This window comes from Amphibalanus amphitrite, unplaced genomic scaffold (genome assembly GCF_019059575.1).
Source record: "Amphibalanus amphitrite isolate SeventyFive unplaced genomic scaffold, NRLGWU_Aamphi_draft 001258F_arrow, whole genome shotgun sequence".
In the NCBI taxonomy this organism is placed as follows: domain Eukaryota; kingdom Metazoa; phylum Arthropoda; class Thecostraca; order Balanomorpha; family Balanidae; genus Amphibalanus; species Amphibalanus amphitrite.
Window position 1 is genome coordinate 158,729 of NW_024882751.1, and position 27,859 is coordinate 186,587.

A 27,859-nucleotide genomic window follows, 5' to 3' on the forward strand; every position below is an offset into this window, starting at 1 on the left:
CCAAATACGTACTGAAAAATTGATTTGAAAAATTAATAATTGTGAATTTTTTGCAATAATGCGTATAACTTGACCATTTTTGAAGATATTTAGCTAAAACTTGCTAGAGTTAGTCATAATCATGCGTTCTGTCACATATATTCCGGTTTTTTCGAAAAGTCAAAAACTTTTTGAAAAAAATATAAAAATATAAATTTTGAATATTATTATATAAAATTTTCAAAATTTTCAAAATTTTGAAAATCCGAGATAGCAGTTCGATAGCGCGGTCAATTCTGAGTCCTTTCATGCAAAGAAATTGGATCTAGCTTAAAAACTGAGCTCTTGGGAGCGATTGCCGTGGTTCAATGTTTTGCGTCGAAATCGGACGAACATGACGTCACTCTGACGTCATTTCCGGCCGACCTATGGTAGCTACGAAGTTCAAATTTTGACACAAGGTGTCAAATTGATGCAGCCGAAGGTACTGAAAGTTTGGCGTCGATTCGTCAAGCGGTTTGGAAGTTATTGCAGAAAAACGGGAGGGGGGGCTATAAATAGCCCCCCCCCCAGTGGGGCGCGGGCTAGCATAGCGCTGACCTGACCCTGACCTGACCCTGACCTGACCCTGGCCTGACCCTGATCTGACCCTGACCTGACCCTGGCCTTGTCCTGAACTGACCGTGACCTAACCCTGGCCTGATCCTGACCTGACCTGGTCTTAACTGACCCTGACACGACCTTCAATAATCCACACTTCATTTGACCCCGCCTTAGACCTGGTGTCAGGTATGATCGATTCGTTTCCAACTGACGCGGCTTACTTTATTTGACAGATGGCACCACCATCGACCCAGATGTCAGCGCCATCTACGTCGGTCCGCCGCCAGGGCCGCCAGTTCGGACGTCGGCTGAGCTCTCAGCTGCAGAGGCAGCTGGGAGCGCGCGGCCCCCCGGCCGGACCAGTGTTCAGTCGCAGTCCGTCAGTGGTAGCAGTGAGCGCGCCGACCCCGGCGGCGCCGGCCCGGCCGCCGGGGCTGGTCCGGCCGCCGGCCCTGGCGCCCGCCCCGGCCCCACCGGCTCCGGTACCCCCACCGTCTACCCCGGGGTACAGCGCCGCAGCACCGGCGGCGGTCAACCTCCCCGTGCCGGTGTCACCGCCGGTCGGCCCGCCCGGAGGTGAGTTCGGGCGGAACCGGTGAAAAACCTAATGATGGAAAATCGTTATGGTACTCTTGAGGCAATCAATATGTTAGTAGTAATGGGGGGCTGCTCGTTTGGAAAACTTGCAGTAGCATTCGGAATATTTGATCTTGGGTATGGATGTTTTATTGTCTTGAGTTCAATTAATTAAAGAATATATATAACGATACAAACCAGAGAACGCGGTAAATCAAAGTCAAAAGCCTTACTCATGTGCAAACATCCGTCACCTGGTCTCCAATTCACGATGTTCCGTCTTTTTACGTGGAATTAATTAACTTACGCATGCACTCCGCTTCGCCCCGTTCCAGCCGTCAACTCTCAGGTGATTTTCGCCACCCAGGGCGGCGCCCCGTCTCCCCCGCCCCCGCCGTCACCGCCGCCGCCAGCGCCCACGGTGGGGCCCACACTGGGCGACGGAGCCGTTCAGGCCACCGGTGAGTGAATGTGTAGGCATTTTACAATGTGCATACCGCTAAAACGGCTACCTAAACGCTTCGGACTGACGTGCCCTTTTTTGGGGTATGTGCCCGTGCAATGTCTCAACGCCAGGCGTAGGTGTCTGTGCTTTTGTGTTCATTAGAAGACAGCTGTTAAAACGACTGTCTACCTTGAAATATGGATGAAATGCGTAGACAAAGCTTCATTGGCTACCATACCGTACCGTGTCTCTATCGTACATTGGCAATAGTTATCAATATTTTGGAGATTTCAAAGGCCGTAAGAACGGACCATCCCACCCAAAGTTTGACCTCTGTTTCTCTCCCCTGTCCAGATATCCGCTGTCTGCAGAGCTCATCTCGAGAACACCTGACGGCTACGGTCCTCTCGTCCCGGCCGCTGGTGGCGCCACCTGTGCTCACCCTCCGACCCGCCGTCAACCCGTTCAGCTCAGCTGTCTGCGCTATGACGTCGTCACAAGATGGCCGCCGCCTGGAGCTGGCTGTGACGAATTTGGAAGCGTGTGGTGTGGAGAGCTGTGTGCAGCCGAGCGGCGAGGTGAGTTGGGTTTGCCTGTGGTTTGTTAGGCTGAGGTAGAGATCGTGATCGGTCAGGGACCCTTTTGTCGGTGGCATTGGTCGTTACACCGGCTATATATCCTTAGACGAAACAGGCTATTGTACTTGATTTTATTTCCCAGCTAGCCTGAAACTATTAGTTATAGAAAAGGGGAATGAAACAAGACCTTTGAGCCCGATGTGAATGTTAAAAACAGCGCCTTGACCAGGGCGACATCTACTGACTACTCACCAGAGAGCAGTGCATACTGCACATTTAGTGGAACCTTGCGAAGCTCGATACTACCCATAGCTCGACCATAGTCTAGCAGTCTAGCTGCTACAGGCAATGCAATGTTTATAAAATGGATGAGTTTTCTTTTATTCGCCGTCATTTATGTTTGTTCCTAGGAAAGCATTCACATTGCGCACTATAGCTTCTTCAAAGATAAATACACGTAGATGGCGCTAGCGTCGAACGCCTGCAGTTATGCTGTGCCGGAAGGCTTGATGCCGCTATTAGGGTCCGCGCAAGGGTCCGCGTTTGACCGTTTTATTCCGTTCTCGATACGCGCTACCCAGGTTTTATGCTACAAATAAATGTTTGACGGATTTTGGAGTAGTAATAACGCTTTATTGCTGTCATGTTGGACAAATTTGACATCCCACGGGCCACGCAGGCTAACTTACTGAAATCAGTGACCCAGCGAGCGACTGCCAAACCATTATGGCGCCTCTCTATGCCCCGACACTCCCCCTCACAGTCCCACCGCTATGTGGTTTCAGCGCTGGCTGTGTCTGACCATTCGGTTCCCGCTGATTGCCGGGATTCACCTGCCAGAGGATGACGTCATTCAGATCCAGTGTCGGCCGCAGGATCCCAGCCAGACGGCCGGCAAACAGCTGATCGTGCAGGCCACCGGGTGAGTGCATATGACACCATCATGACGCCAGTATAGCTCAAAACACCCGTCGGAGTTACGACATCTGATGGCAAGGTGGTGGCGGTGGTTTACCTTTTCCATAAAACGGTCTTGTTGATCAAGCTATAAAGAAGACATTTCGGAATAATTATGGCAAACAGCATTGTTGAACCTATACAACATGAACAAACCACCCTAATATTTATGTGATAGGCATAAGGACAAACCCTAACACTTGGGTCCTTTGGCTATCGAGAACTAACCTTATCACGGGTGGGGGCCTCCCTGGCGTAGGAGTTCACCGGATGCCTCCGGTCGTACCTGGGACGTACCTCAGCTGGTCGGGTAAGTGGTGCCGGGACCTGACCCAGAGCCAGGTCAGAAAGTGTACTAGTAGTGCATATGTAGCTAAATGTGTGTCCCTCTTCGAAGTCCTAACAGTTAAACGTAATCTATCAGTGAAATTATGCCATATTTCATCGTTTCACGTACGTTTGGACGCTCCGTAGCCCGATCATTTACGCTCTGTCTCATTTTCATCTGTACATAAGCTGCCACCTGCCAAACCTCTAAGCATTTCACTCCTCCCCCTGACAAACTATCATTTATCTGACCGACCTTCACGCCGTCTGTCGCCAGTTTCGAGAGTCTGTCGCCGGTCGAGTTCAGCGGCGGTCGGCAGGAGTTTGAGTGCGAGGTGGCGCTGTTCCGTCGGACCCCGGGCTCGGAGATGTTCTCCACCGTGGTCGGAGCCGGAGATACCATCACACTGGGCGAGGAGCTCCACCTGCGCAGCATCATACGCGCCGGAGACGGTTGGTGATTCGTACTTTTTGCTTTTATTTACATTTTTTAGCCCTTCTCAGCGTCAGGAAGTGGGATTCAAAATGGCCTGGGATAACCCTAACCCAAATAAAGTTACAGCCAAAACTGACCTGACCTTTAATGACCTGACCACACATTCCGACATCATTGAACCCGACTTCAGCCATTATGCCAAACACATCTCCAACCTGATCTTCATTGCCTAATTAAAATCTTCACTCCTTTCGCTTACCTTGTCCACACGTAACGTTTACCGTCAGTACGGAAATTCAATAACCGCGTTGTTGATTATTGTGACTGTCTCTGATCCGGCAGGCTGGCAGTTTAGTAAGCTCACGGACGTCCTCGTGGAGCGCGTGGCGGCGGACGGCGGGGGTCTCCCGTCAGACAGCGCCCCGCTGGTGTTCAGCGATGGATGTCGGAACCAGGACCTCACCGTACGTCGGGGAGCGTGTGCTCTCATAAATGGGCATAGTAGAGGGGGAGTGGGGTAATGTCGCTCAGCTTTCGGCAACATGAAACATATGCGTCTATGTATGGCTTTTGTGTTTTAGTTCGCTCGGTTGTTTTATATTTATTGCGAGCGTGGACTGTCGCCTGTATTGCTCTGCTTACATTTGGCCACTTTTTATATATCTCACTCAAACACATAAGTACGATAAATACTTGAAATAGCTCGATAACCACTTGCAGTCCAACGTGGACGGACATATGATTCGGTTTCAGTATTCGTTGACTAGGTTAATAAGTGAGATGACCTAGCAGTCAGATCACGAGCTCCGTCGCTATCTCTCACACGACCGTTCATTTCACACGGCCCACACCCCACTATGACTTCACCAAGCCATCATCTGACCTCCCCCTTTCCCTCTCTTTTCAGCTGATCGCTCCGGATCACCCGGCTCGCCACCAGACCAACCAGCTGATCAGCAACTTCGCCTTCCGCGTGTTCACCTTCCAGGGCATGGAGTCGGGGGATCGACTGCAGGTGTCAGCCAGAGTCACAGGATGTGTCGAGGCCGCCGACTGCGCGCCGGTGGGTGACACAATGACATAGAGTGACGAACAATGACAAACGGTGACTGTAGTGACGTTATGACACATAGTGACATAATGGCATTTAGTGACAATGTCACATTGACACACGATTACACGTGACACTCAGTCACTTGGTGACAGGCGAGTGTGACTCACTAAGACGGTGGCATGTACTGACCGATGGTAGCAGCAGCGCTCTGCGTAAAATGTATTTGTAGACGGGCTTATCCCAGCCTGACGAGATTTATCCTAAACTAAGACCATGAGAGGGTGAAACACGACTCCTTTGTAGCTTGAGTTGATACGTAGCTGCCCAGTTATAACGTCTGGCAATTCATACTCGTGCTTAGTCCCGATATATCACCAGCTGCTAGCTCAACTTACCCACGCCATGATAAGGTGATTCATGCAGTTTGGTGAGACAACCCAGCGTCACCTGACGTGACCCCTCACGACCCTGATATTCAATGCCCTAACCGTGCCCCCAGGCGGTGTGCTCGGACGGAGGTCAGGGTTATGGCCGGAGGAGAAGGCGTGACACCCGTCTGAATGGCGCCAACACCACCGACTGGCGCCAAAATCTGGCCTTCAGCGTGGTCATACCGGATACTCACGGTGAGGAGGAATAGAAAGGAAAACGGGAAGATGAGGAAGGGTCAGAAAGATACGGTGCTTATACGGATATGGATGATGATAAGGCGAGATAAGAAGAGAAGGAAAACGAAAAGAATGCCATTGAAAGTGCACGCAACACATTGACTATACCGATCGTAATTGATTTATCGGTGCTTTGAAATTCAAGCAATTCGGTCATGAACCAGCCGGGTGCGTGGACATGAGGCAAGTGCAGCATAAAGTTGCCAATGCGTCAATGCCATTAGTCTATATGCCAATTAGATAATTTTTGTTCGTTCTATTTTATTGGGAGCGAGCGAGCGATCTTTCGGCCTGGAAAGGCCATTGCAGGACCTTGCGATATAAGGATACCTTCTTGACGGAGCCATGGGACTGTGCGGACCACCGACGGTGCACCGCAGCGACAGAGACCGTCCCGGTAGGACAGTCCGCCCTGCAGCTCAAACGGTCACCCGTGGCAGTACCTCAGATAACGCTGACATCACCAGGCTTGTTGGGACTTGGGATGATCGTCACTCGTCAGCCCAGTAGAGGTAATTTGGGGGAGGATACAGATGGATTGGTCCTGAGAAAGGCAAGGACCGGGATGCTATTAGCTCGCTCTGACGCTGCTCCTGCCCTGTTTCAGTTCTGTCTCAGCGGACACTGCCGACCGCCGAGCCCCCGGTCCCCGTCGCCGCCCGACCCGGCGGCTGTCCGGCCGCGCTGCTGGCCTCGCTGGTCGCAGCGCTGGCCGGCTGCCTGCTGCTGCTGCTGATCGCTGTCTGCCTGCTGAACGTCCGACAGCAGCGCCGGCTGAAGGCTGCTGGTCGTCAGAAACCCCCGCCGCCGCCGGAGCAGCAGCGCTGCGGTGGTCAGATGGCGTACCACGAGTGTGTGACTCTGCCGCTAGGTGACTCTGAGGGTATCGAGTGGCCGCCGAATGGGTCACAGCGCTGGCCGCTGGATGGAGCCATAACAGCACCGCGGGGGCGCTGTACCGAGAGGCGACTGAGGCGCCGCCGAGCGGATGTCAGAAGAAGCTTTAGTGCCGGCAGTCTCCGCTGTGGCTGTGCACAACGGGAGGGCAAAGGAGGGAGCGAAAAGACGGCTGCCAAACAGCCTGAGAATGTGAATGTCAGTATTGTGAGGGTACCTGCTGAGGAGAATATTTATTCGGAACCAAGACCTCATTGGGATGTCGCCCCTACCATGGTTTGATCGATGTTCAAAGAGTGTGAGGTGTGCCTGACTACTTTAGAGGTTTGAAATCAGACTGACTGATGTTTTGGTACTGCCGGGAATTGGTGTGGTTGATTCGGAATAGGGTGGCTTAAGTGCAGAATACAGGAAGAACACTATTTGCAAATGATGCAGGGTACAAGGATCCCATTGATGTCGTCGAGTGCCGGAAGAAAATGATTTGCGGTTGGCTATAGGTGCTGGCAGTGTTCTGGCCTTTTGTATACCACAGGCCAATGGCACTGAATACATTGCCATCGGGAGTATTCTTGTGCAAGGACAGTAACCATGTTAACACATCAGCTGATGCAGATTGGTTTTCAGGTTTATGTAATATATTTATCAAGAGTGAAGAGATGCCTAGCTTTTTGGCTGTAAACCATTCCCCCGTGCAAGATTCCTCCCCCATTCATGAGCGTGCTACAATCTGAAGGGATAAAGGAAATTATGATATGGAAGCGCTGCGCCGATTTCATCGCTCTTAGATGTGCTTCCATTTATTTTGATACCATGACTTTTACCGCCAAGTGTGGGGGACATTTCTTCATGCTTATAATTCTGTTGTTATTTGCTTGATTTTGGTGACAAGGCAAAATAGAAGATACGCAGCCGGCGTCCGGATTTTTGTGAATTTGATACCCTCCTGGTCAACAGTTTCTGGAAAGTGTGCTTAACATCTAGGGTAAGCAGAAAGTTGAACCTGATAGAAAGTTAGTGAAATTGAGAGCACCATGTCAATGGGCCTTGCCATTTGTCATCAGCCTGAGCAGTGAGCACTCCAAGTCCAAACGAAACCGAACTCATTAAATTCCCTAGAAAAGTTAAACATTCATGATATTGATAAAAAATGCATGGATTCGCTATTTTCATGAAATGTTATTGTTTTTTATATGCTTGATTGAATGATTCCGTAGCTGGCTGCAGTTAGGCAGCTGTCAGCATCTTACTTCCGCAGTGATATGATTTGATTCTTGTGAAATATGTTCCTTGATTAATGATTACCTATTCCTTTGACGTTTTATTTGCACATTATTGAGCTGTTTATTTTGACTATGGAGATAAGGGAATAGTATTAATTATTTATTTGAATTTGGACCATTCTCCAATAGGCCCTAACCATCCCAGTTATTGGTGAACTCCTGCTCCTCTTGGTCCTAATCCCCCTCACCACGCTACAGCTGAAGTGAAAGCCTACTCCACTCCTGGTAACTCAGGTTATTTTGTAAATCTCCATGTCTAGGCGGTATCGGTAACCCTGGCGTCACCGGTAATGTTTTCGTTCAAGGTTAGGATTTCCTGTATTAGACCGCCGTGCCAGGCAGAAGCATGCTGTGACGTCACAGGAAGGGAAGATAACTTGCCACACTTTCAGATTCAGGTCGACTCAGACCGACACCGACTCAAATCGATTCTGATCGACTCAAATCGATTCTGATCGACTCAGATAGACTCAGAACGACTCAGAGAGACTCAGGCAGACTCAAACCGACTCAGGCAGACTCAGACAGATTCAGATCGACTCAGACTAACTCAGACCGACTCAACCGACTCAAATTGATTTTGATCGACTCAGACTGACTCAGAACGACTCAAACCGACTCAGGCAGACTCAAACTGACCTGGCCGACTCAAACCGATTCAGGTAGACTCAGAACGACTCAGACTGACTCGGATCGACTCAACCGACTCAAATTGATTCTGATCGACTCAGACAGACTCAGGCAGACTCAAACTGACTGGACCGACTCAAACCGATTCAGATCGACACAGACCGACTCAGATAGACTCAGAACGACTCAGACTGACTCAGACCGACTCAAATTGATTCTGATCGACTCAGACAGACTCAGAACGACTCAAACCGACTCAGGCAGACTCAAACTGACTCAACCGACTCAAACCGATTTAGACCGACTCAGACAGACCCATCGGTTTGACCTGAATCATCAGACCTGAATGAGTCGGTCGAGTCAGTTTGAGTGTGCCTGAGTCGGCTTGAGTCTGTCTGAGGCTATCTGAGTCGTTCTGAGTTTGTCTGAGTCGATCGGAATCGATTTGAGTCGGTTGAGTCGGTCTGAGTCAGTTTGAGTCGTTCTGAGTCTATCTGAGTCGATCTGAATCGGTCTGAGTCTGCCTGAGCCGGTTTCAGTCTGCCTGAGTCTGTCTGAGTCGTTCTGAGTCTGTCTGAGTCGATCGGAATCGATTTGAGTCGGTTGAGTGGGTCAGGTTGAGTCGTTCTGAGTCTATCTGAGTCGGTCTGAGTCTGCCTGAGTCGGTTTGAGTCTGCCTGAGTCGGTTTGAGTCTGCCTGAGTCTGTCTGAGTCGATCGGAACGATTTGAGTCGGTTGAGTCGTCCTGCTATCTGAGTCGGTCTGAGTCGATCTGAATCGGTCTGAGTCTGCCTGAGTCTGTCTGAGTCGATCGGAATCGATTTGAGTCGATCGATTTGAGTCGGTTGAGTCGGTCTAGTTAGTTTGAGTCAGTCTGAGTAGATCTGAATGGGTTTGAGTCGGTCGAGTCAGTTTGAGTCTGCCTGAGTCGATTTGAGTCTGCCTGAGTCGTTCTTTACGTTATCTTCTCTTACCCAGTGACGTCCCAGCATGCTTCGGCCTGGCACGGCGGTCTGATACAGGAAACCTTAGCCTTGAACGAAAAAGCTACCGGTGACGCCAGGGTTACCGATACCGTCTAGGCTGCTTATCCCTGTCTAGGTTGAGACCTAGCAATCAGGGCCAGGCTTTTCATCCTCAGGGACAGGGATAGGAACAATTTAACTGCCCTTGCCCTTAATGAACCATTTCTGGATTACTTTTAAAAAGAAAGCCAAATTCAAAGAAAAATATTCCATTAAGCACACTAACTTCTTAGGTTTTTTTTCATAAAACATATTTATTGTTTTGTATCATCCCACATTCAGTAGTGATATCTCACTCTATTTCCAGGATCCACCAGACCATCTGCAGCGATGGAGGCTCTCACTCCTCATCTGAGCGAGATCCGCTGTCCCACGGCCACCGACAAGGTGTACAAGGACCAGTGTATCTACTCGTTTGACACACCCGAGTCGCCAGAGGGCCTGTATGTGTGCCTGCGCTCGTTCCTCGGCGTCGGTCGCCAACGTGTGGAGGAGTTCAGCCAGAGGACCGGATCACGTGTGTTCCTACACATGCGGAGGGAGCGAAAGGTACAGTCGGTCGACCCTGCCACGGCTGAAGAACCTGAAAAGAAGGTCACCCGCCTCGCGATCGGAGTGGAGGGAGGGTTCAGCGGCGAGGAGCGTCCGGCGGAGTTTGAGGAGCATAACACACTGGTGGTGCTTCCCGGTTGGCAGACGATACCTCTGTCGAGCGAAGAGCTCCCGGCGCAGGCCCGCAATGCCGTGGCAGCTGTGATAGCGGCTGATTCGGCTGGTCGACGGGAGGAGCTCGCTCAGGCGACGGGTACATGGGACGGAGAGGTGCGTATGGTTTCAAAACACGCCGAGACACTGCAGCAGCTGGATAACGGCGTCAAAGTGCCTCCCCGAGGCTGGCAGTGCGCGCAGTGTGATAAAACGGACAACCTGTGGCTGAACCTGACTGATGGAGCCATCCTCTGCGGGCGAAAGTTCTTCGATGGTAGCGGCGGCAACAACCACGCTGTCGAATACTACAAGCTGACTGGATACCCACTGGCGGTGAAGCTCGGAACGATCAGCGCCGATGGTAAGGCGGATGTGTTCTCATACGACGAAGACGACATGGTTCTGGATCCTCTGCTCGGAAAACATCTGGCCCACTTTGGCATCAACATTCAGGCCATGGAGAAGACTGACAAATCGATGGTCGAACTGGAGATCGAGATGAACAAGAAGATAGGAGAATGGGCCACCATCCAGGAAGAGGGTCAGGACCTCAAACCGCTCTTTGGGCCAGGTTACACCGGACTGAAAAACCTCGGCAACTCTTGTTACTTGAACAGCGCAATGCAAGTGATGTTTACCGTGCCGGACTTCGTAAAACGGTACTATCAGGGTGCAGAGACGACGTTTTACTCACTCGAGCCGGCGCGTGTACCCGACGATTTCGACGCGCAGATGTGTAAACTGGCACAGGGTTTGTTATCGGGAAAGTACTCGCGACAGCCGGAGGATCCAGCAGAGGCCGCCAAGGGCCAGCCAGGCATCGAGCCGTTCACTTTCAAGAACGTGGTCGGTCGTGGCCATCCGGAGTTTTCGGGAAAGCGGCAGCAAGACGCCCAGGAGTTTATTCTCCATCTCATCAACATGGTGTCTCGGAGCAGTCGGCATCGCGATGATCCCACAGATGCGTTCAAGTTCCGAGTGGAAGAGCGAATTGAGTGTACGGGATCCCACAAGGTCAAGTATTCGGACCGCACAGAATACTTTTTGTCCCTACAGATCCCCATGGAGGCAGCAACAAACAAGGAAGCAGTGCACGAGTATGAGGCTCGAAAGGCAGCTGCCGCGCCCGGCGACGACATCGGTCCCGTGGTGCGCGCTCGTGTACCGTTTGAGGCACTCCTAGAAGCTTTCAGGGAGCCACGGCGTGTCGAGCAGTTCTACTCGACAGCCCTAGACGCCAAGACGGTCGCTCTACAGACCTCTCGCCTTGGCACGTTCCCCGAGTTCCTACTAGTTCAGCTACAGCGCTTCACCGTCGGGGATGACTGGCTACCCAAGAAGCTGGACGTGTCTATCCCCGTTCCAGACGAGCTCGATCTCAGCTCACTGCGTGGTGCGGGTCTCCAGCCGGGTGAGCAGGAGCTACCGGAGCCGGCCGGTGACCGCGCGGCCGCCGCCGCCGCGCCCCAGCTCGACGCAGCAGTGATCAGTCAGCTCACCGAGATGGGATTCCCGGAGGAGGCGTGCAAACGTGCCGTGTACACCACCCAAAACTCGGGCGTCGAGGCGGCCATGGCGTGGATCATGGAGCATATGACTGATGCAGACTTTGCTGCGCCATTCACCGTCCCCGGCACGGCCCCTGCGGGGGGTTCAACCTTCACTGCCGACCCCGACTCAGTAGCTCTCATCGTCAGTATGGGCTTCACCCCGGCTCAGGCGGAACGCGCGCTGAAGGAGACCAACAACAGCGTCGAACGGGCAGCCGACTGGATCTTCAGTCACCCTGCCGAGCTGAATGATGAGCCAACACCTGCCGCTGCGGCGGACGGCTACCGAGACGGCCCCGGTAAGTACCAACTGGTCGCCTTCATTTCCCACATGGGTACCAGCACTATGGTGGGTCATTATGTCTGCCACGTGCTTAAGGACGGACGGTGGTGCATCTTCAACGATGAGAAAGTCGCGGAGAGTAGGCAACCACCGCGCGAGCTCGCCTATCTCTATCTGTACCGACGGTGCCAGTAACGCTTGAGGCGATAGCAGACGTTGGACAGAGTTGTGAGGGACAGTGGGGCTCACGCGCTGGCCCCAGACTGACCGAGAGGGTCGTGATGTGACGTGGCACTCCGTGTGACGCGCCGTGATGGACTGTGCCGCGAGCTACCAGCCGTGACGTGACGTGTGGTGGTGTAGGACAGTAACCACTGTGACAACTCAGTTGGTTCGACTGCGCTCCGGATCGTGAACTGATCAGGACAGCTGATCATACCAGTGATCGAAAGCAGCCCGCTGTTTGTTCCTTCACTTGAGTCAGACCCTGATGCGACTAGCCTTTAGGCGTCGAGCCATAATGCGCTTAGCTGTAACAATTCGAGCCGTGATGCGTTAAACCGTGACTTATTGGCCGTAATGGATCGAGCGGATAGCGGCAGAAGCGTCGTATGCACCTGGAGAATTGCAGCGCATAGGTCAACGGCCGATGTCTTGCAGCCGATAGCTGTGGCTTAAAGCGTACCGCCACTGCCTAGCCTCAACCTCAAACAAGCTCCAGTCTGCACTCTGCGCTGTATGTTTTGTCAGTCCAGTACGACACGCATCTAACGCACGCCTGCTTTTCTTCCCCCATGCCCGTCTAAAGGCTCGGACACCTCACAGGACATTGCGTTTGCGTCGGGGCGTAACAGTCGCATAACAGTGGCAGTCTGTACTCGTCTGTACCCATGTCAGCCCCATCGGAAGGTGACAGTTGCGGTACAGTGCTGACAGTGACAGTTTGAAGGCCCCGTAACCGCGTGACAGTGCCGGTCGCTGCCGACTGTGACAGTCTGAAAGCCCCCTGTAAGAGTGACGGCCGTGTTTCAGAACGCCTTGGGCTTCAAGCCTCGCGGTTAGCGTCATAGCCGCCTTAATTTGGTCTCTAATTAGGTGAGTGAGATGTGTTTCAAGACAATATGGCCTTGTGAAAGCTAAATACATTTGTTTGATGCACTTGGAGAGTGAGTTAGGAACTGCCTTCTCGCGTGTTTGCGTAACTAGTCAACTACTTACTAGAGGCCACAGGCTTGGCATAAGTCGATATCTCGTTGAATATTTTTCCCGGTCAAACACACATTTCCATATCGTGTTCTGTATTGGTTCGTTATGGGCGTGGGCTCATCAGTAGCAAATGCGGGTAACTGAGACAGACCGAGCGGCGTATAGCGACACACGTGGGCACCAGCAACTGAGCAACACAGCATTAGGGGCCGATGCGAGACGTTGGGCCCTGATCAGCGTACAAATCCGGGCACGGGCATTTCGGGGGGCCCTGGGAGAAATCGTACAAGGCAGATTGGCGAAAAACGGTGGAGGCGGGTCACCTAGCGATTCAAACTGTGACGTTAAAGCTGTCAGAATCGCAGTCATCAACCCTAAACTGGTAGGACCAGGGACTGACTAAACTCTTCTGCTCGAGGAACCGACAGGAATTGTCAAGGGCTGGGAAAGGCTGGCAAAAGCGAGATCGGTGAAAAAGTACAAAGTGGAATGCTGTCGACATTGTGGTACGTCTTAGCTTACACGGGTAACGCGCGACGGTTTTTCGTACGCCACAGTAAGAACAAGAACGCGAAAGGTGTCACTGTCACAGAACACGCGACAGTCGAACCATGTGCCACAGACGCAAGCAGATAAAAACTGGAAAATCAGTCTAGCGATACAAGCTAACACGCTTCGAAAACGGTAAAAATCGTCGCAAAAATCGAAACACTGAAAGTCGTCACCTGTTGTGCGCAGGAAACACGTGCTGGTGGCCAACACGGTGCAATACATAGTAAACAAACACTGGAATGCCTTATAATTAGATCGTAGTAAAATAACGAGCAATAAGGTCAGCAACACTTGCCCTCGGTAGGAATATTGCTGTGAATGTGCAGAGTAGACAAAGTCATCGTCCCACCACCGTATTGAGCGCACTATGGTAACGGGGTGACGACCCGTCCCGAAACTATTGCCACGCAAACGTGTAGAGACTCTCAGAGTGCATCAGATAAAGGCGGACGGCACGCAGCCGACTGCGCACGTAGAACTCAACCTGTAACGGTTTAAATGGCATAGAAGGGCACACAGCGATCTCATGGCGCCCCGTGCTTCACATCTAGATGCCTTGCTTCACGGAGTGCTGGCGTGGCTTACAAGATAGATTGGAAACTAGAGTTTCTCGAAGCTCAGCGATGGAATGTCAAATTTGCGCAATCCAGCAATCGGCATACACACTCCTGGCTGAAAACGTAGCCAATAGCCATGCGTAAAAAATGAGATCATTTTATGCGACGGATTCCATTTGCACAGACGAAAGACAATTGGCATATTGAACTTAGGCTATCGTTATGTATAAACCTGCTTTATTTTGTATACAAAATAAGAGCAACTAATGCTAATTTATACCTGCATTGAAACATCACTTCATCTAATCATAACATAATTGTTCGTTTGCTTATCTGCGGCTAAGCTCTGGGCTATGCTAAACACTTAACAGCTATTTCTCTTCTAGATGAAGCTGGTAAAGAAACTTGAGTCTACTCCACTGCAATGGTCAAGTGACTTAGTCATTGCAAAATGTTACACACCCAGCAACTCGGTTTCTCTCAGCTGGTAGCTGCAGCAGTCGCCAGCGTCCTCTATAACAGTCTAACATGAAACACCAGCGCCACCTGCCGCCGACCGCAGCGCCACCTATACTTGAGACGCTGACACGGTGCTGACAGTGCTGCCGTTGTTGCCCATTTTTCCCGTGCCCGGCGCGCCCTTGCCATTGCGGGCCGTCTTCTCACCCTCGCTCACCACCACGTGCACATCGTTGGGCGTGGCGCCGGAGTTAGAGCTGTGGAAGCTGTGAGTCGGGGTGAGCTGCGAACTCCGGCGGCTGGCCATCAGAGGCACTGCCAGCGACGTTTTCCGGCCGTCAGCGTTGGCGGCGCGTCGCGGAATCTGCGGCGTCAGACCGGACTCGGCGTCCCGCACGAGCCGCCCGCCGCTCTTCGAACGAGCCAGCCGTGAGCTGACGTACTCCCCGAGAGAATCCTCCTCTCTCTTCGTGAGGATTCTATTCAGTAGCGTCAGCGCGCCACCGAAACAGACGAAAAACGATCCCGTGCCAATCATATCCGACGATCCTCCGGATTCCACATAACTCCCGGGAATCATAGCGGTGATGATAATCAGGAAGCCGATGATAAGAAACACCAGGCCGATGTGGAACAAGGTGATGCCGAATAGAATACTTCCCGGCGCGGTGATGCGCTCAGTGATGGTACGGGTTTCTCCGGGGTCCACCAGCGATCCAGAGGTGCCGCGCCTCTGTGCCGCTTCCCGGCTGCGCTGGCGGCGGAGGGCTGCTCCCTGGACACCGCGCATGGCTGCTGTCCGGCCGGCCCTGTCGGAAGACGGGGAGAGGGGTGTCTTGTCAGAGAGGGAGAGATAGAGAGAGGCGAGGGACGGTAGGTGGGGGAGGGGGAAGATGAGAGAAAGACAGAGAAAGGGAGAGAGAGAGAGAGAGAGAGAGAGAGAGAGAGAGAGAGAGAGAGGGAAGGATGACAGAGAGAGAGAGAGAGAGAGAGAGAGAGAGTCGAGAGAGAGAGAGAGAGAGAGAGAGAGAGGGATAGATAGAGAAAGAGAGAGAGAGAGAGAGAGAGACCCGCATCACAACACAGCGTCCTACAGTTTGCCGATTTAATCCGGTCGCAGCCCACTTAAGCCGATCGTTAGTTATGATGAATGGATGCCTTGTGATTGTTCATTAATAACCGGCTCAAGTGGAATATATGCTTCATCACCCCTTCACCAAGCTCGCGTACCGGGATTCCGTTTGGCTGGAAAATTCAAATTGCTTGCAAAGTAATGCTATGGGACGAGAGCATTGAATAGGGGCTCTGTGGTTACTGACAGGACCCCCGACGGTGTGTCGCAGTGGCAGAGATCGTCCCGATGGGACATCTTGCCCTGCCACTCAAAACTTTAACCCCCGAGAGGATTTAGTCCAATTAAGAACTTTCCCTTATCACCGGTTGCCTGTGTTGACTGTGGGGGGACCGCTAGTCCGGACAAGGTAAAAAGAGCCGGGATGCGGGCGGTTTAGCCCTTGCGATAACGAGGCTGGGATAAGTACCGTGACAGGAGCTAGTTATTTTGATTTATTAGAAAGTTCGGCGGCTCAAAAAAGACGATTGCTTGCCCACTGTTAGGACTCAGAACTAGGAACACCGAGCATTGATAGGTTATGTCCGGCCCTCCAGCAAAAGAGTGGTTGGTTAGCCTAAGTGCTTTTGGACTTTGGTGTAATAACTTTGAATGACAGAGACACTCCTGCAAAATGACTCAATAGAAATGAGAAGAGGGTTCGTGCACACACTTCGGCAATGGTTTTCAACAGCCACTAGACGTATTCATCAGTGCAGATCGCATATTGTGATGTTGGCAACCAACCACTAAATACCTGGAGGGCCGTCCATTGTTCAATGGCCTTGCAGTGAGTATGCTAGTAGAACTAAAGGTTACAATAATGCCCATAGATGTCGCTAGTAAAAACGCCTGGAACATGCTGTGCCGCACGACACTATTCACGACACTCTTCGGGGCGGCGCGGGGCGAGGTGCGAGGTCTCTCTCTCTCTCTCTCTCTCTCTCTCTCTCTCTCTCTCTCTCTCTCTCTCTCTCTCTCTCTCTCTCTCTCTCTCTCTCTCTCTCCCCCTCACTCTTGCTCTCAGTTTCATACAGCTCTGTATCTTTTCTTTTTCAGATCTTTCCCCTCAGGTCTGAAAAGTCCAATCGCCTTTCTACTAAGTACCATAGCTCCTCTTGCTTTTCTAAAGGGGATTTTAACTAACCTGAATAAGTATTTGAACACTTTTCGAATCTCCTCTAGTTTACAAACTGCCTTGGATCTTCTCCCACCCATGTAGGTATGTATGTATTGTATATTGCCGTTGCAAATCTCCCAGTTCATTTTAGAACCAGTTCGCATTTTGCTTCATTGAGGCACCGCAGTGGAGCAGCCACCATATGCCAGTTAATCTTCTGTCTCCTGCGGCGAAAAGGCCAACGACAAAAGCCGGTGACATTTATGGCGACAAACATCGAGCCAGGGGCGCGCCGACCTCCAAATATGGGCCTCAGCCGAAGAGGTGTTTGCTGTTCACCCTTCCGGAGCTGACCTTTGGCCGTCATCAGTGTAAAAGCCGGGCGTGAATCTTACCGCCGGGGTAATGGTCCTTATTGCCTTACGTGGTGAGATCCAGCTCCTTTGGATGTTTCTGCAGAGGTCGGGAGGATTACAGTCGACATATTTGGATCCAGAGGTTCTGCACAATGTTCCGTGTTGTTCTAAATTTAGAATGAAGTTATGAAATGAAACAATGCACCGTTTGTATTTTAGTCAGAAAAGTGGCAAAGCCCGGATGGAAGAAGGTGGATGAGAGGTGTTAAGTTACATTGAAATAATGCAGCAAAGTGCTATCGTGCAACAGTGAGACCTATGTTATAGAGCGTATTGATTTCAACAGCTGGCCTTTTAGGACTGTTGTTAAGCCTTTGTTCAAACTACGAACATTCCTGTGATGGGGACTCTGCAAAGGCGACCTATAGGTGATGTTGGAGGGATGTGCTTGCCAACAGTGGAAACTTGTGGCTTCTTGGTTTACCTTTATCAGCCTTACAAAGAACACGGAACAAATAGTACATGGACGCGTTTTGATTATTAAATCTTCATAAGCATGACATAATCACAGAGAAAACAAGATATAGCACACAAACATTCGAGCTCGTCACAGTGCAATCGTCTTGATTTCCAAGATGCAATCGTCTTGATTTTCAAGACGATTGCACTGTGACGAGCTCGAATGTTTGTGTGCTATATCTTGTTTTCTCTGTGATTATGTCATGCTGATGAAGATTTAATAATCGAAACGCGTCCATGTACTATTTGTTCCGTGTTTTTCTACTTGTCTCTATCAATATACATTTGTCTTACAAAGAACGACGCCCACCAAACTCAGCCTGTCTTACATGGCACTGCAGGGTTTGCTCGATTATAACTTACCGAAAATCCAGCCTCCAGAGTTATCTAAAGGGGCAAGAAATCATTGTGCTGACAACTGAAACATGCGTGAGGGTGTGCTGAAATTATGATGCTATTTCCCAGACCCTATCACGTCGATTACCCCGATGGCCCGCTCAGCAATAACCTCTGGCTATGCACTGGGAATTACGTACCCACGGCCACATCGCCCGAGCCTAATTTACCGCGAACCCCAGGGCAATATGACGTCATTATTGGACAGATTGACCGCTCGCTCGATAATGGCGACCTGTCGTTCCCCCTATTTGGGACGGCCGCTGCCGCTCTCAGAGCTTACCAGACCGGTACGAAAAAGGCAGCAGAGCAGCAATAATGCTCAGAGGACAGCAGCTCCTGAAGCGTGCAAGGAGTTGCCAACTTCAAAGCTGCCGTGGCCAAGCAGCTGACATGGCTCAACAGCTGTTTTATTGAGCTGATATGACTAGTCAGCTGACATAACGCAACAGCTGACGAGACATTGGTGCATTAGCTGACATCACTCAGCAGCTGAAATGAACTCCGACCTCTAATATGGCCAAACTGCTGTTATAATCCACCAGTTGAGATTATCTACCAGCTGACATGACATCATCCAACTGAGCTTGACCAGCAGCTGCAGCTGTTGACCTGACCCAAGCCGCTGACCTGACCTCCCAGCATCTGACTCGATCCAGCACCCCCTCCCCGATCCATCTATCTCTGCCCGCGCGGATCGCTCCTCCCTCACAGCGACCAATCCATTAGTAGGATCTCTGCGGCCAGTCGGCACCAGCCGTGGCCAGGCCGTGCTGATGGCGAGCGACTGGCAGTGCACCCAGCTAACGAGATCCGGTCGAGTGGCTAATTAGTTAATTACCGATTGGTGTCATTAGTGGCCGCCGAGGTCTGCAGTAATCTCCGCTGGGAGCATACACAGCCGAGATGGATTTGGCACCGCTTGGTAGATGCTTTTGGGATTGGCTCTCCGGAATGTATGGGCAATGATGGATGGATAGAGTATAATGATAAGAGATTCCCAGAAATGCCCGGTGTATTTGTTGGACCTATTCCTAAATGTTGAGTGATGCTTCTATAGGCCAAATTCGGTTACATGTCGAATAAAAACACAAGCACTGGGGTCTAAAGCAACGAGTGAGAAATGTATTCAAAGCAGTACTGATGCTACTTATTTACCTTTCAACCTCTCATCACGTTACAAGACGCTGGATCAGGACCAGCAGCTCTGACAGGCTCGTTGCCGCGACAGCAGGCACTGATTGTCGTGCTTTATGGCCCACCAGTCAGCCGGGGTCGAGAGTTAGCCCGCAAAATGTCACCGTGTCGCCGAGTTAGCCCGGAAAATGTCACCAGAGTGCTGAGTGATGTCCCGTGACGAGAGACTGTGGCAGAGTTAGCACGGCAGACTGCCGGGCACTCGGCTGAGGTTGAGCTTTCCACGGAACGTGTAAATTGTAGAAATAAGTGCTGGATTTCAGATGGGATCGGCCGTCACGACAAGATGCGACTCACGGTATATGGATGTTTCGTTACAGATGTTTCGCATCATCCTGATTTATCTCAAGTTGGTGGACTGCCATACCTAATATGCATTCAGATACCACTTGATGGACAAGCAAGTTGTGACTACACTACAGCTACAGCCATACCTATTACCTACATACACATGCCAATAATGCCACGAATAGATATGTATATCATACCTTCGAAGCATTCTAAACATCTCCAAAAGTAAACGTCTCCGCGTCTCGTCATCTGTACAGTTGTACGCTCGACGTTTATATGTCTGTTATACATGCAGAGCACGCCGCCTCCAACTGAGACCAGCCTCAACTCTCAAATCGAATTGTCCGAGCGGATCGTCTGATCGATGCTGAACTTAGTCGGAGAGGTCTGACAGCTGGCCTCACTTCCGAACAATCAGACCGTCTGGAGTATGACATCGACACAGATGGCACTGACGAGTTGATGATCCCGCTCAACGGTTCATCAGATACTCACACAGGACTCTGATGGCGCCAGAGATAGTCTCAATCGAGCCTTTGACACTGGGTGATGAGAGTTCTCGGACGCCATTGTATGGCTGAATTCCGGTCTTTGAGGGCGGCGGCGATACGGGAGCTTAATTATGAAGGGAGGTAAAGGATCGCATGGGTTATTCAGCGCAGTTTCAGTCAAATGGCGAGCGAGGCTGGGAAGTTCAATATTAGCAGAGCTTGAGCGTTGGTAAGTGGGGAAACGGCGGCGTTTATTGGAGTGAAGCTGTAGGGTCAACGTTGCGTTGGAGCTGGAAAATATGCAGGGTTTGAATTGCCTTGTTTATTTAGGTGGCGAACTCGCCTTTAGCATCGTCTGCATTCACCCAATTTGCAGTTTGCATCATTTGCCAATAATTCCAAACATTTCAGTAGCATTTGTCACCCGTCCAAATCCCCACTCGGACCGATTCGAGCCTCCTATCCGGCCTGTTTCCTGCCAACTCTGAGGCGCTTCTTTCTTCGAGAAAGCGGGCAACAGTCTTATAGTTCGCCAGAACGTCGGTTCGCTGCACTATTTGTATAATAAGATCGATCTTTCCACTGTCGCGCCCTCGGCTTGCTTCGCCGTGTTATTGACTCATGTGGAATGGCCACACATAGCGAGGGCTATGGTGCCGACTCAGCAGGCGAAGGTGACTCATAACGGACAGGGGGGGGGGGGGGACCCACTGCGCACCCAGTGGCCACAGTAAGACCTGCACAACAGTCAACACTCAGCGCACTGCCATGGCCCATGAGCTATAGATTATATTGAGTGTAACTATCGCCCATTAAAAGCATTGTAATTGTGCCCATCTTGTGTCAAAATTGCGCACACCATCAATGCATCCGAATCCATCCAATTATTTGATAACATAAACATCTAAATTTGTAGGTCGGAAGGCTCATTCGGAATACCTAAAAGTTCGGAAGGAGCACTTTTTTACCAATCGGTCCCAACGACGCATTTATGTCATTGAAAACGCATTTCATTCAGCAAGCTCCCTCCTCTCTCTCTCTCTCTCTCTCTCTCTCTCTCTCTCTCTCTCTCTCTCTCTCTCTCTCTCTCTCTCTCTCTCTCTCTCTCTGTCTTCTGCCTTCTGCCTTCTGTCTTCTGTTTTCTGTCTTCTGTCCTCTGTCTCTGTCTCTGTCTCTCTCTCTTTCCCTCTCTCTCTCTCTCTCTCTCTCTCTCTCTCTCTCTCTCTCTCTCTCTCCAAGCGCTAATAATCCTATCACTCTCGTTCAATTAGTTCATTGTCAATCTCCTCTCACACGCATGAATTAACAGATTCGCCAGTCCTCTGTCTAACCCATCCTCACATAGTCCCGTCAAACACATTCCAGTCCACCCACCTATCCCACATTTCAGTCCCTATCACACACACTGACCGGTGTCTGACCCATATGGCACCCGTTACTGACCTGGCCGGCCCGTCGGTCGCTGACCGCTGTTACTGTTGTCTTTATCCTCCTGTGGGTGTCCTTCCTATCACGTGCCTAACTCCAGCGATTACCTCTTGCCTCTCCAAGAAGACACACAGTTTGGCGACTTCAGAGGGTTGTTACCTCGTAGGGGAACACGGCGGCATGTTCGCAAACTCCACTCTTCTCCACGGCTTCTGCCGGGAGCCTTTTGGTCGGCCTCTTCACCCGTTCACTGCGTCGGCTTTTCGGCTGTGCTGGCGGTCAAAGGAAGCCGTTTAGACACCCATTCACGTCATTTATCGCGGCTAGACACCACCCAGACACATTAACTCCACAGACAATTTAACCCCACCCGGCTCCGCTAGACTTCAGCACCGGTAGTGAGCCTCCGCGCCGCGCCGCGACCTCTCTCGCGTCTCGCCGCCGCTCCGTCGGCTCCGTCGGCTCCGACGGTTCGTCAGTTCGTCTGTACCGACGGCGGGCGCCGCCACCGGCGCACCGGCACCGCCACATCGATCCCGAGTTCCAGAGGTCCTCAACTCGGACCGTGCCCCGTTCGGGGCAGAGGTTCTCGAACCGGGGCGGCGGAGGGGAATGTAGGGATGGTAGGAGAGATATCTGAGGTCAGCTAAAAAATAGTGTCTACCTTTTTTCGTTTCGTGATGAAATAGAACTTGATGATGCCATATGAGGCTTAGTGTCCTACTGAAGAAGAGATAAGGGTCAGTATTTTTTCGTTCATTTTGCATCTTGCAGAGCAGTGTATAAGTATAATCTGACGTCATCCGACATGAAATTGTTCCTTTACATAGGTGCCGTTTGTCTCATCATACCTACCTGGTGATCTGACAAAACCAGAATCAGGTCACGGTAACTGAATGACTGACATACTTTTGTAATTATTCTTGACGAAACTTTTGCGTCATCATTTATCGTCATCCTGTCCAAAAATTAAGATAACAAGGGCCCTGAGGAGAGGCGTAAAAAGCGCCCGTGCATTTTTGGGGGACACGGATCGACGAAAGGTACGATCCATGTAACAGAACAGCTACACTCTTCATGCATATTCTTGTAAAAAAATGGATAAAACAAGACGATATCGTTAAAAAAGACGATATCGTTTGTGATTAACACCCTTCTGCCTCTGGAGGTCCGCGTGGTAGCGGCATTTTTCATGCTATCATCCTATAAGTAGTTTAATGGGACTATATGTTTGATAATCTTGATTGTGACTGCATGACTGATGTGGTCTGCGCAAATTGGTGTGGTGTGCTCTGCCGTGACCTAAAGCTGAGCCAGGAGGGGCTCCTCCGACTCGAGGGACATCTATAACGGTACCGGGCCGTGCTTTCGCTGGCCAGAGCGCCCTCTGCTGCACCACGGCCTACGTCAGGGCGCTACGGAGCCCGGTAGGCGCTGCTGGTTGGGACCGAGGGACCGTGGAACGAAATAGTCTGAGGTATCATTTTTGGTTTCGTAACGAGACCATCCGTGGGCTGTCTCGTTGTCTCCTCAACAGGCGCCATTCAGTGCACTGATATGGGCCAAAGCAATGAGCGAATTGGTTACCTCAATGGCCTGTAACTAGCCTGTTTTGTCAAGGCTGAGCAATGGCATTGCAACTGGACTGGACGGTCGATGCTTAGTTTTTATACGAATCTCATCCCGAACATACAGAAGAATTATTGATGCTGTGCCGTAGCCTAAATTATAGTCGATCGTATCGGCCACACCTTTCGTTGACTCACTGACAGGCACATGTGGTAGCACCTTTTAGTATTAGCACTAAAGAAGAAGAGGCTAAACTTAGTATTTAGCACCTTTTCCGAAACAAAGTTCGTATCAAAATTTCGATTTTTCGAGTCTTAACAAGAAAGACATGAAAAATAACTATGCATGGGGACTGGGGAGCGTAGAAAACAGAGGGCTTCGTGGAATACGAGTACCTAACAGGGTTTGGTGTTTGTATATTTGTTCATGAACAGTTCATGAACAATGTTTCTTTGTTTGTTTATTTGACAGTTTACGAATTTTGGCATTCAAGGCCACATGTTCACCAACGATTCTCTGTTCACGAACAGTTCGTGAACGTTCATGAACGTTCATGAACAAGTCATCATTTCTGAAATCTTTCGAGCAATTGTAATCATGCGGTGCAGACATGACTGCAGGCATGTTTTACATGTGAAAAATGCACTAGTCATATATAAAGCACATGGAATCGTGATTCATAATTATTCTTGCAACGCTGAGGCTTAAATTGTGCAGAACCTTGCATGACGTCATATAAGACGCCACTAAGGTTGTTTGGTGCAGTAGAAGCTTTTCGCTAATAACTTTCGATCAAATTGAGCTAGCGAGTTGGTTGAGCCATCAATTGACTCAGAAAGAACTGCCACATATGCAGCATGACATCCTCCATGCAGCTTTGTGACCCAAGTGGCTTTGACCTGACCTTGACCTGAGGTCAACATCCGAAAAAGACAATCAAAACAAAAAGCATATCATTCGACGCGCCTCGCCATGACGAGCACGATGGTGTCATATTCGCCGCTCTGCCACCATTTGTGGCGAAGTTATTTACCAAAAACCAAACCCCTACTTTATGACACTTGACCTGACCTCAGGGATCACCGGTTGGTGTAAGACCTTGAAATCCGATACCAATCGCTGTGGTTCGTAAAGACGCAGACGCTGGCTTTTTCCGCAATATCTATCTCAATCAGGAGCGAAATGGCTACGGAGGTGGTCTTATCTACCCCCTCTTTATCGTGTTCGCGAACAGTTCACGAACGTTCGCGAACTGTTCGTTGTTTGTTTACCAAAATTTGACCGATGACGTCACTTGTTCGCGAACACATTTGTTCGTGAACAGTTTGTTTACAGGGTGTCCACGTCAAAAGTGTACCCAGACTTTTCTCCATATTTTATCTTAAAAACATCACACTCACGAACAATTGCCCTCGCTTGAGAGCCAAGGCAATGGCAAAACATTTGCTATGCTTTTCAACTGTGTTCGGCACTCTGCTGACCAGCGCGTGCCGTCTAGAGCAACTGCTCTATATGAGCCCGTTTGCGTCGGGCCACCGCCGGCAAACGGACCGTCTGGAGGTGGGTGATCGCCTGGTCAACCATGTGGGAAGGAAGGCGACGGATCTCGTCGCTGATGACGTCTTTCAGCTCCAGGGTCGACCCTGGATTGCCGGCGTACACACAGTCCATGAGAAAGCCCCACAAGAAGTAGGGGAGAGTGGGGCACATTCGTGCATGGGGCACATTCGTTTTCAGCAGTTTATGGGAACACGAGTGACTGCACGAGCTCAAGGTAAATTATGGAAATATGTCTATCATTGCCGCCCTTCGTTCACCGTAGAAGACAACACTGTACCTGCTGTCATGCTTGATAAAAACGCAAATTTGTAACATTCGTGAGCTTTCCAAACTTTTCTCATATCATCCATTTTCGTGATCCTGACTCGGAAATGTGGTTCAGCTTTTCAAAATTGGGGGTGAAGAAGCTCACTCTATTCACGGAACTGCTGCAAACTTGTTTGTTGAAAAAGTGTCATTTTTTCAAAAAGAAATTTTGAAATATATTACTAATAACGTTGTGGGGCAGGTTCGTGTACGCACTGCCTGGGGGCACATTCGTGCATATTTTTTTTTAGTTTTTGCGATTTATGACTTTATCTGTAGTAGGTTTCTCTAATGACGTTCGCCTGACTCAGTCTCGACTGCTTGCGACGTCGTGACGAGCAATTCACGCGAACTTGGCGAGGTCACGGAGGCCGGCAGTTGGCACATTCTTGTTGGCCAGCCCATTCTTTCTACATATGTTGTGCAATGCATTCTTGTCGAAAGGAATCAAGTGAAATGACCCCCTGCCAATTTCCTTTGGTAAATTTCTGGTAATGCCCGGTAATTTCTCGAACTTTGCAGGGTGAACGGAAGTGCCCCACCTCTTGAACGAATGTGCCCCATAGGTGGGGCAGTTTCGTGCAAATGTTCAGAGTTATTAAAAGTCATTTTTTCTAATGGAAGCAATAATTTTAGAGGATAACTTTTAAAGAGGAAAACTATCTGCAATAGTTCCTTTCCATACTACAATCAACAATTTTGCCATTGCACTAACCAAAGAACAGATATATAGGTTTATCCATTTTTTGCACGAATGTGCCCCACTCTCCCCTAATCTAAAGGGCTGAGGTCGGGCGAGTGGGGAGCCCATTCCACCGCGCTTTTCAAGCTGACGTGGCGGTCAGGAAAGTGCTCCTCCAGGAATTCCAGCGACCGTTTGGCGGTGTGAGGCGGCGCCCCGTCCTGTTGAAATCATTCTTCATGGCGACGGATTCCGCGTCTCCGCTTCAGCTCTCGCCAGAATGGTTCCAGTGCCTCCGAGACGTAGCGTTCTAGCGGTACGGTGTTGTGTTTGTCTCTCCCCTGTCGTCTTCGAAAAAGAAGGGGCCGATAAGGCCCCCTCCATGCCTCATTGCCACCCAAACCGATACTTCTTGCTGTGCAGAGGCATGGTCTGAACTTTTTCTAGGCAATGGGATCCCCAGTGCACGGGGCATTGTGGGATTTCACATGCCACGGTCCGTCTGCCGGCGGTAGCCCGACGCAAAGCGGCTCATGTAGATTATAGAGCAGTTGCTCTAGACGGCACGCGCTGGTCAGCAGAGTGCCGAACACAGTTGAAAAGCATAGCAAATGTTTTGCCATTGCCTTGGCTCTCAAACGAGGGCAATTGTTTGTGAGTGTGATGTTTTTTAAGATAAAATACGGGGAAAAGTCTGGGTACACTTTTGACGTGGACACCCGGTATGTTTGTTTACTTGAAAAATCAAACACCAAACCCTGGAATATAAACGCCTGAAGATAGACTGTACCGCAATGTCAACGTTGAACGGGATGCTACAGAACTCAGCGAAGCACGAATAAAAAGCAGTGACAACAAATATGCGAATAGATCCAAAATTGATCCGGTAAGGCGGGTAAACAACATTATCTATGCCGGATGCCCATTGCCCAAGAAAAGTCTTTACATTGAAAAATATCCCAACACGATCCCTGCGCAGTGGTTGCTTTGAAAAAGGATTGGTAAACATTTTACAGCATCAAAATGCATGCATTTCAACATTCACTTCGTCGTTTTTCAGCCGGAACGGCGCCGTCTCGGTCCACCCGGCCTCAATGGAGCCGGAAGGCGGTGTCGCGATGGGCGGTCGCCGGTCGATATTCGTCATCGATTCAGAGAGGGTCTTCGGAGGGGCAGTGGCCGCGAGTCCACGAGTCCAGAGGGGAAGGAAAGTCTGGAGAGAGAGAGAGAGAGAGAGAGAGAGAGAGAGAGAGAGAGAGAGAGAGAGAGAGAGAGAGAGCGAGAGCGAGAGAGAGAGAGAGAGAGAGAGAGAGAGCGACAGAGACGAGAGAGATAGAGGAGAAGGAGAGAAGAACGGGTTCTTTGAGGAATGGGCAGCAAGGGGCTGGCCTGGGCTGCAGCGTGCACGATCAATTAAGAATGTCGAATTACTTGACAAACATGCTCCTCTTCCCGCCCAATATAAATTCGGGAAGAATGGCTTTCCACGATGTATCTATGGCCCAATTTAAACGCAATTGCTCCTGTATCGATGCCGATAAATTTACATTTCCGTCTAATTTCCGGGTCGGGACGGCAGTTTTACCGTCGCCGTTTGTATACATACGTGGATAAATTCAGGAAGAGGAGTACAGAGGAGGGGAGGAATTCAGGGGAGAGAGGGTGAGGAGTCACACGATACCAGAAGTGCGTGCACACAAGTCGTAACTTCTCGCGACTGACCCAGTCTGCCCAGTGGTCCCACGCAGCACTATTTATGTGTGTGCGTATGTGCGTTAACGGGGGTGTTCACCTCCAGCCCACCTTGGCGACCTGGACCACCCGGCTTTAGCAACGAAAGCTACATGGCGATTGGCGCAGCTTGGTTGGTGGTCACGATGAAGACTGACTCTCATAAGACCGCAAAACATCATCGCTGGAGACGAGAATGGGCATGCGACTAAAAATAACACCTTAGTATGCACTATGCAAGCTACTTGCAATGCGACTTCTTTTGCGGTGAGGAGTGGTGACTGCAGACTGCTCATACGAAGTCAAAAATGTAAAACATCGCCATAACG

The 27,859-nt window shown here is 50.5% G+C and overlaps 3 protein-coding genes across 3 annotated transcripts in view; 2 read left to right on the top strand and 1 right to left on the bottom strand.

The window, feature by feature from the left end:
• The window catches only part of LOC122371555, a 29,619-nt gene extending 22,447 nt beyond the window's left edge, over nt 1-7,172 (top strand). Inside the window, exons 3-11 of the mRNA XM_043347972.1 lie at nt 816-1,158; nt 1,494-1,619; nt 1,958-2,181; nt 2,967-3,103; nt 3,743-3,918; nt 4,244-4,365; nt 4,809-4,964; nt 5,455-5,581; nt 6,231-7,172. Coding sequence (XP_043203907.1) covers nt 816-1,158; nt 1,494-1,619; nt 1,958-2,181; nt 2,967-3,103; nt 3,743-3,918; nt 4,244-4,365; nt 4,809-4,964; nt 5,455-5,581; nt 6,231-6,802 — 1,983 coding nt within the window. The 3' untranslated portion in view covers nt 6,803-7,172. The remainder of the gene's footprint in view (nt 1-815; nt 1,159-1,493; nt 1,620-1,957; nt 2,182-2,966; nt 3,104-3,742; nt 3,919-4,243; nt 4,366-4,808; nt 4,965-5,454; nt 5,582-6,230) is intronic.
• Nucleotides 7,173-7,353: 181 nt separating this feature from the next.
• On the top strand, nt 7,354-13,157 carry LOC122371550 (ubiquitin carboxyl-terminal hydrolase 5-like). Its single transcript, XM_043347951.1, has 2 exons — nt 7,354-7,505; nt 9,766-13,157. Exon 2 carries the CDS (start codon nt 9,789-9,791, stop codon nt 12,192-12,194), a length of 2,406 nt encoding a protein of 801 aa, XP_043203886.1. The 5' UTR covers nt 7,354-7,505; nt 9,766-9,788; the 3' UTR covers nt 12,195-13,157.
• A 126-nt stretch (nt 13,158-13,283) lies between these two features.
• On the bottom strand, nt 13,284-22,175 carry LOC122371551. The gene is made up of 2 exons (XM_043347952.1): nt 21,698-22,175; nt 13,284-15,582 (listed from the first exon to the last, which is right to left on the bottom strand). Exon 2 carries the CDS (start codon nt 15,561-15,563, stop codon nt 14,883-14,885), a length of 681 nt encoding a protein of 226 aa, XP_043203887.1. The 5' UTR covers nt 15,564-15,582; nt 21,698-22,175; the 3' UTR covers nt 13,284-14,882.
• Between the last annotated feature and the right edge of the window lie 5,684 nt (nt 22,176-27,859).

Excerpts from the sequence above, each read along its gene's own strand:
- LOC122371550 (XM_043347951.1), top strand. The coding sequence starts at position 9,789 with ATGGAGGCTCTCACTCCTCATCTGAGCGAGATCCGCTGTCCCACGGCC.
- LOC122371551 (XM_043347952.1), bottom strand. The coding sequence starts at position 15,563 with ATGCGCGGTGTCCAGGGAGCAGCCCTCCGCCGCCAGCGCAGCCGGGAA.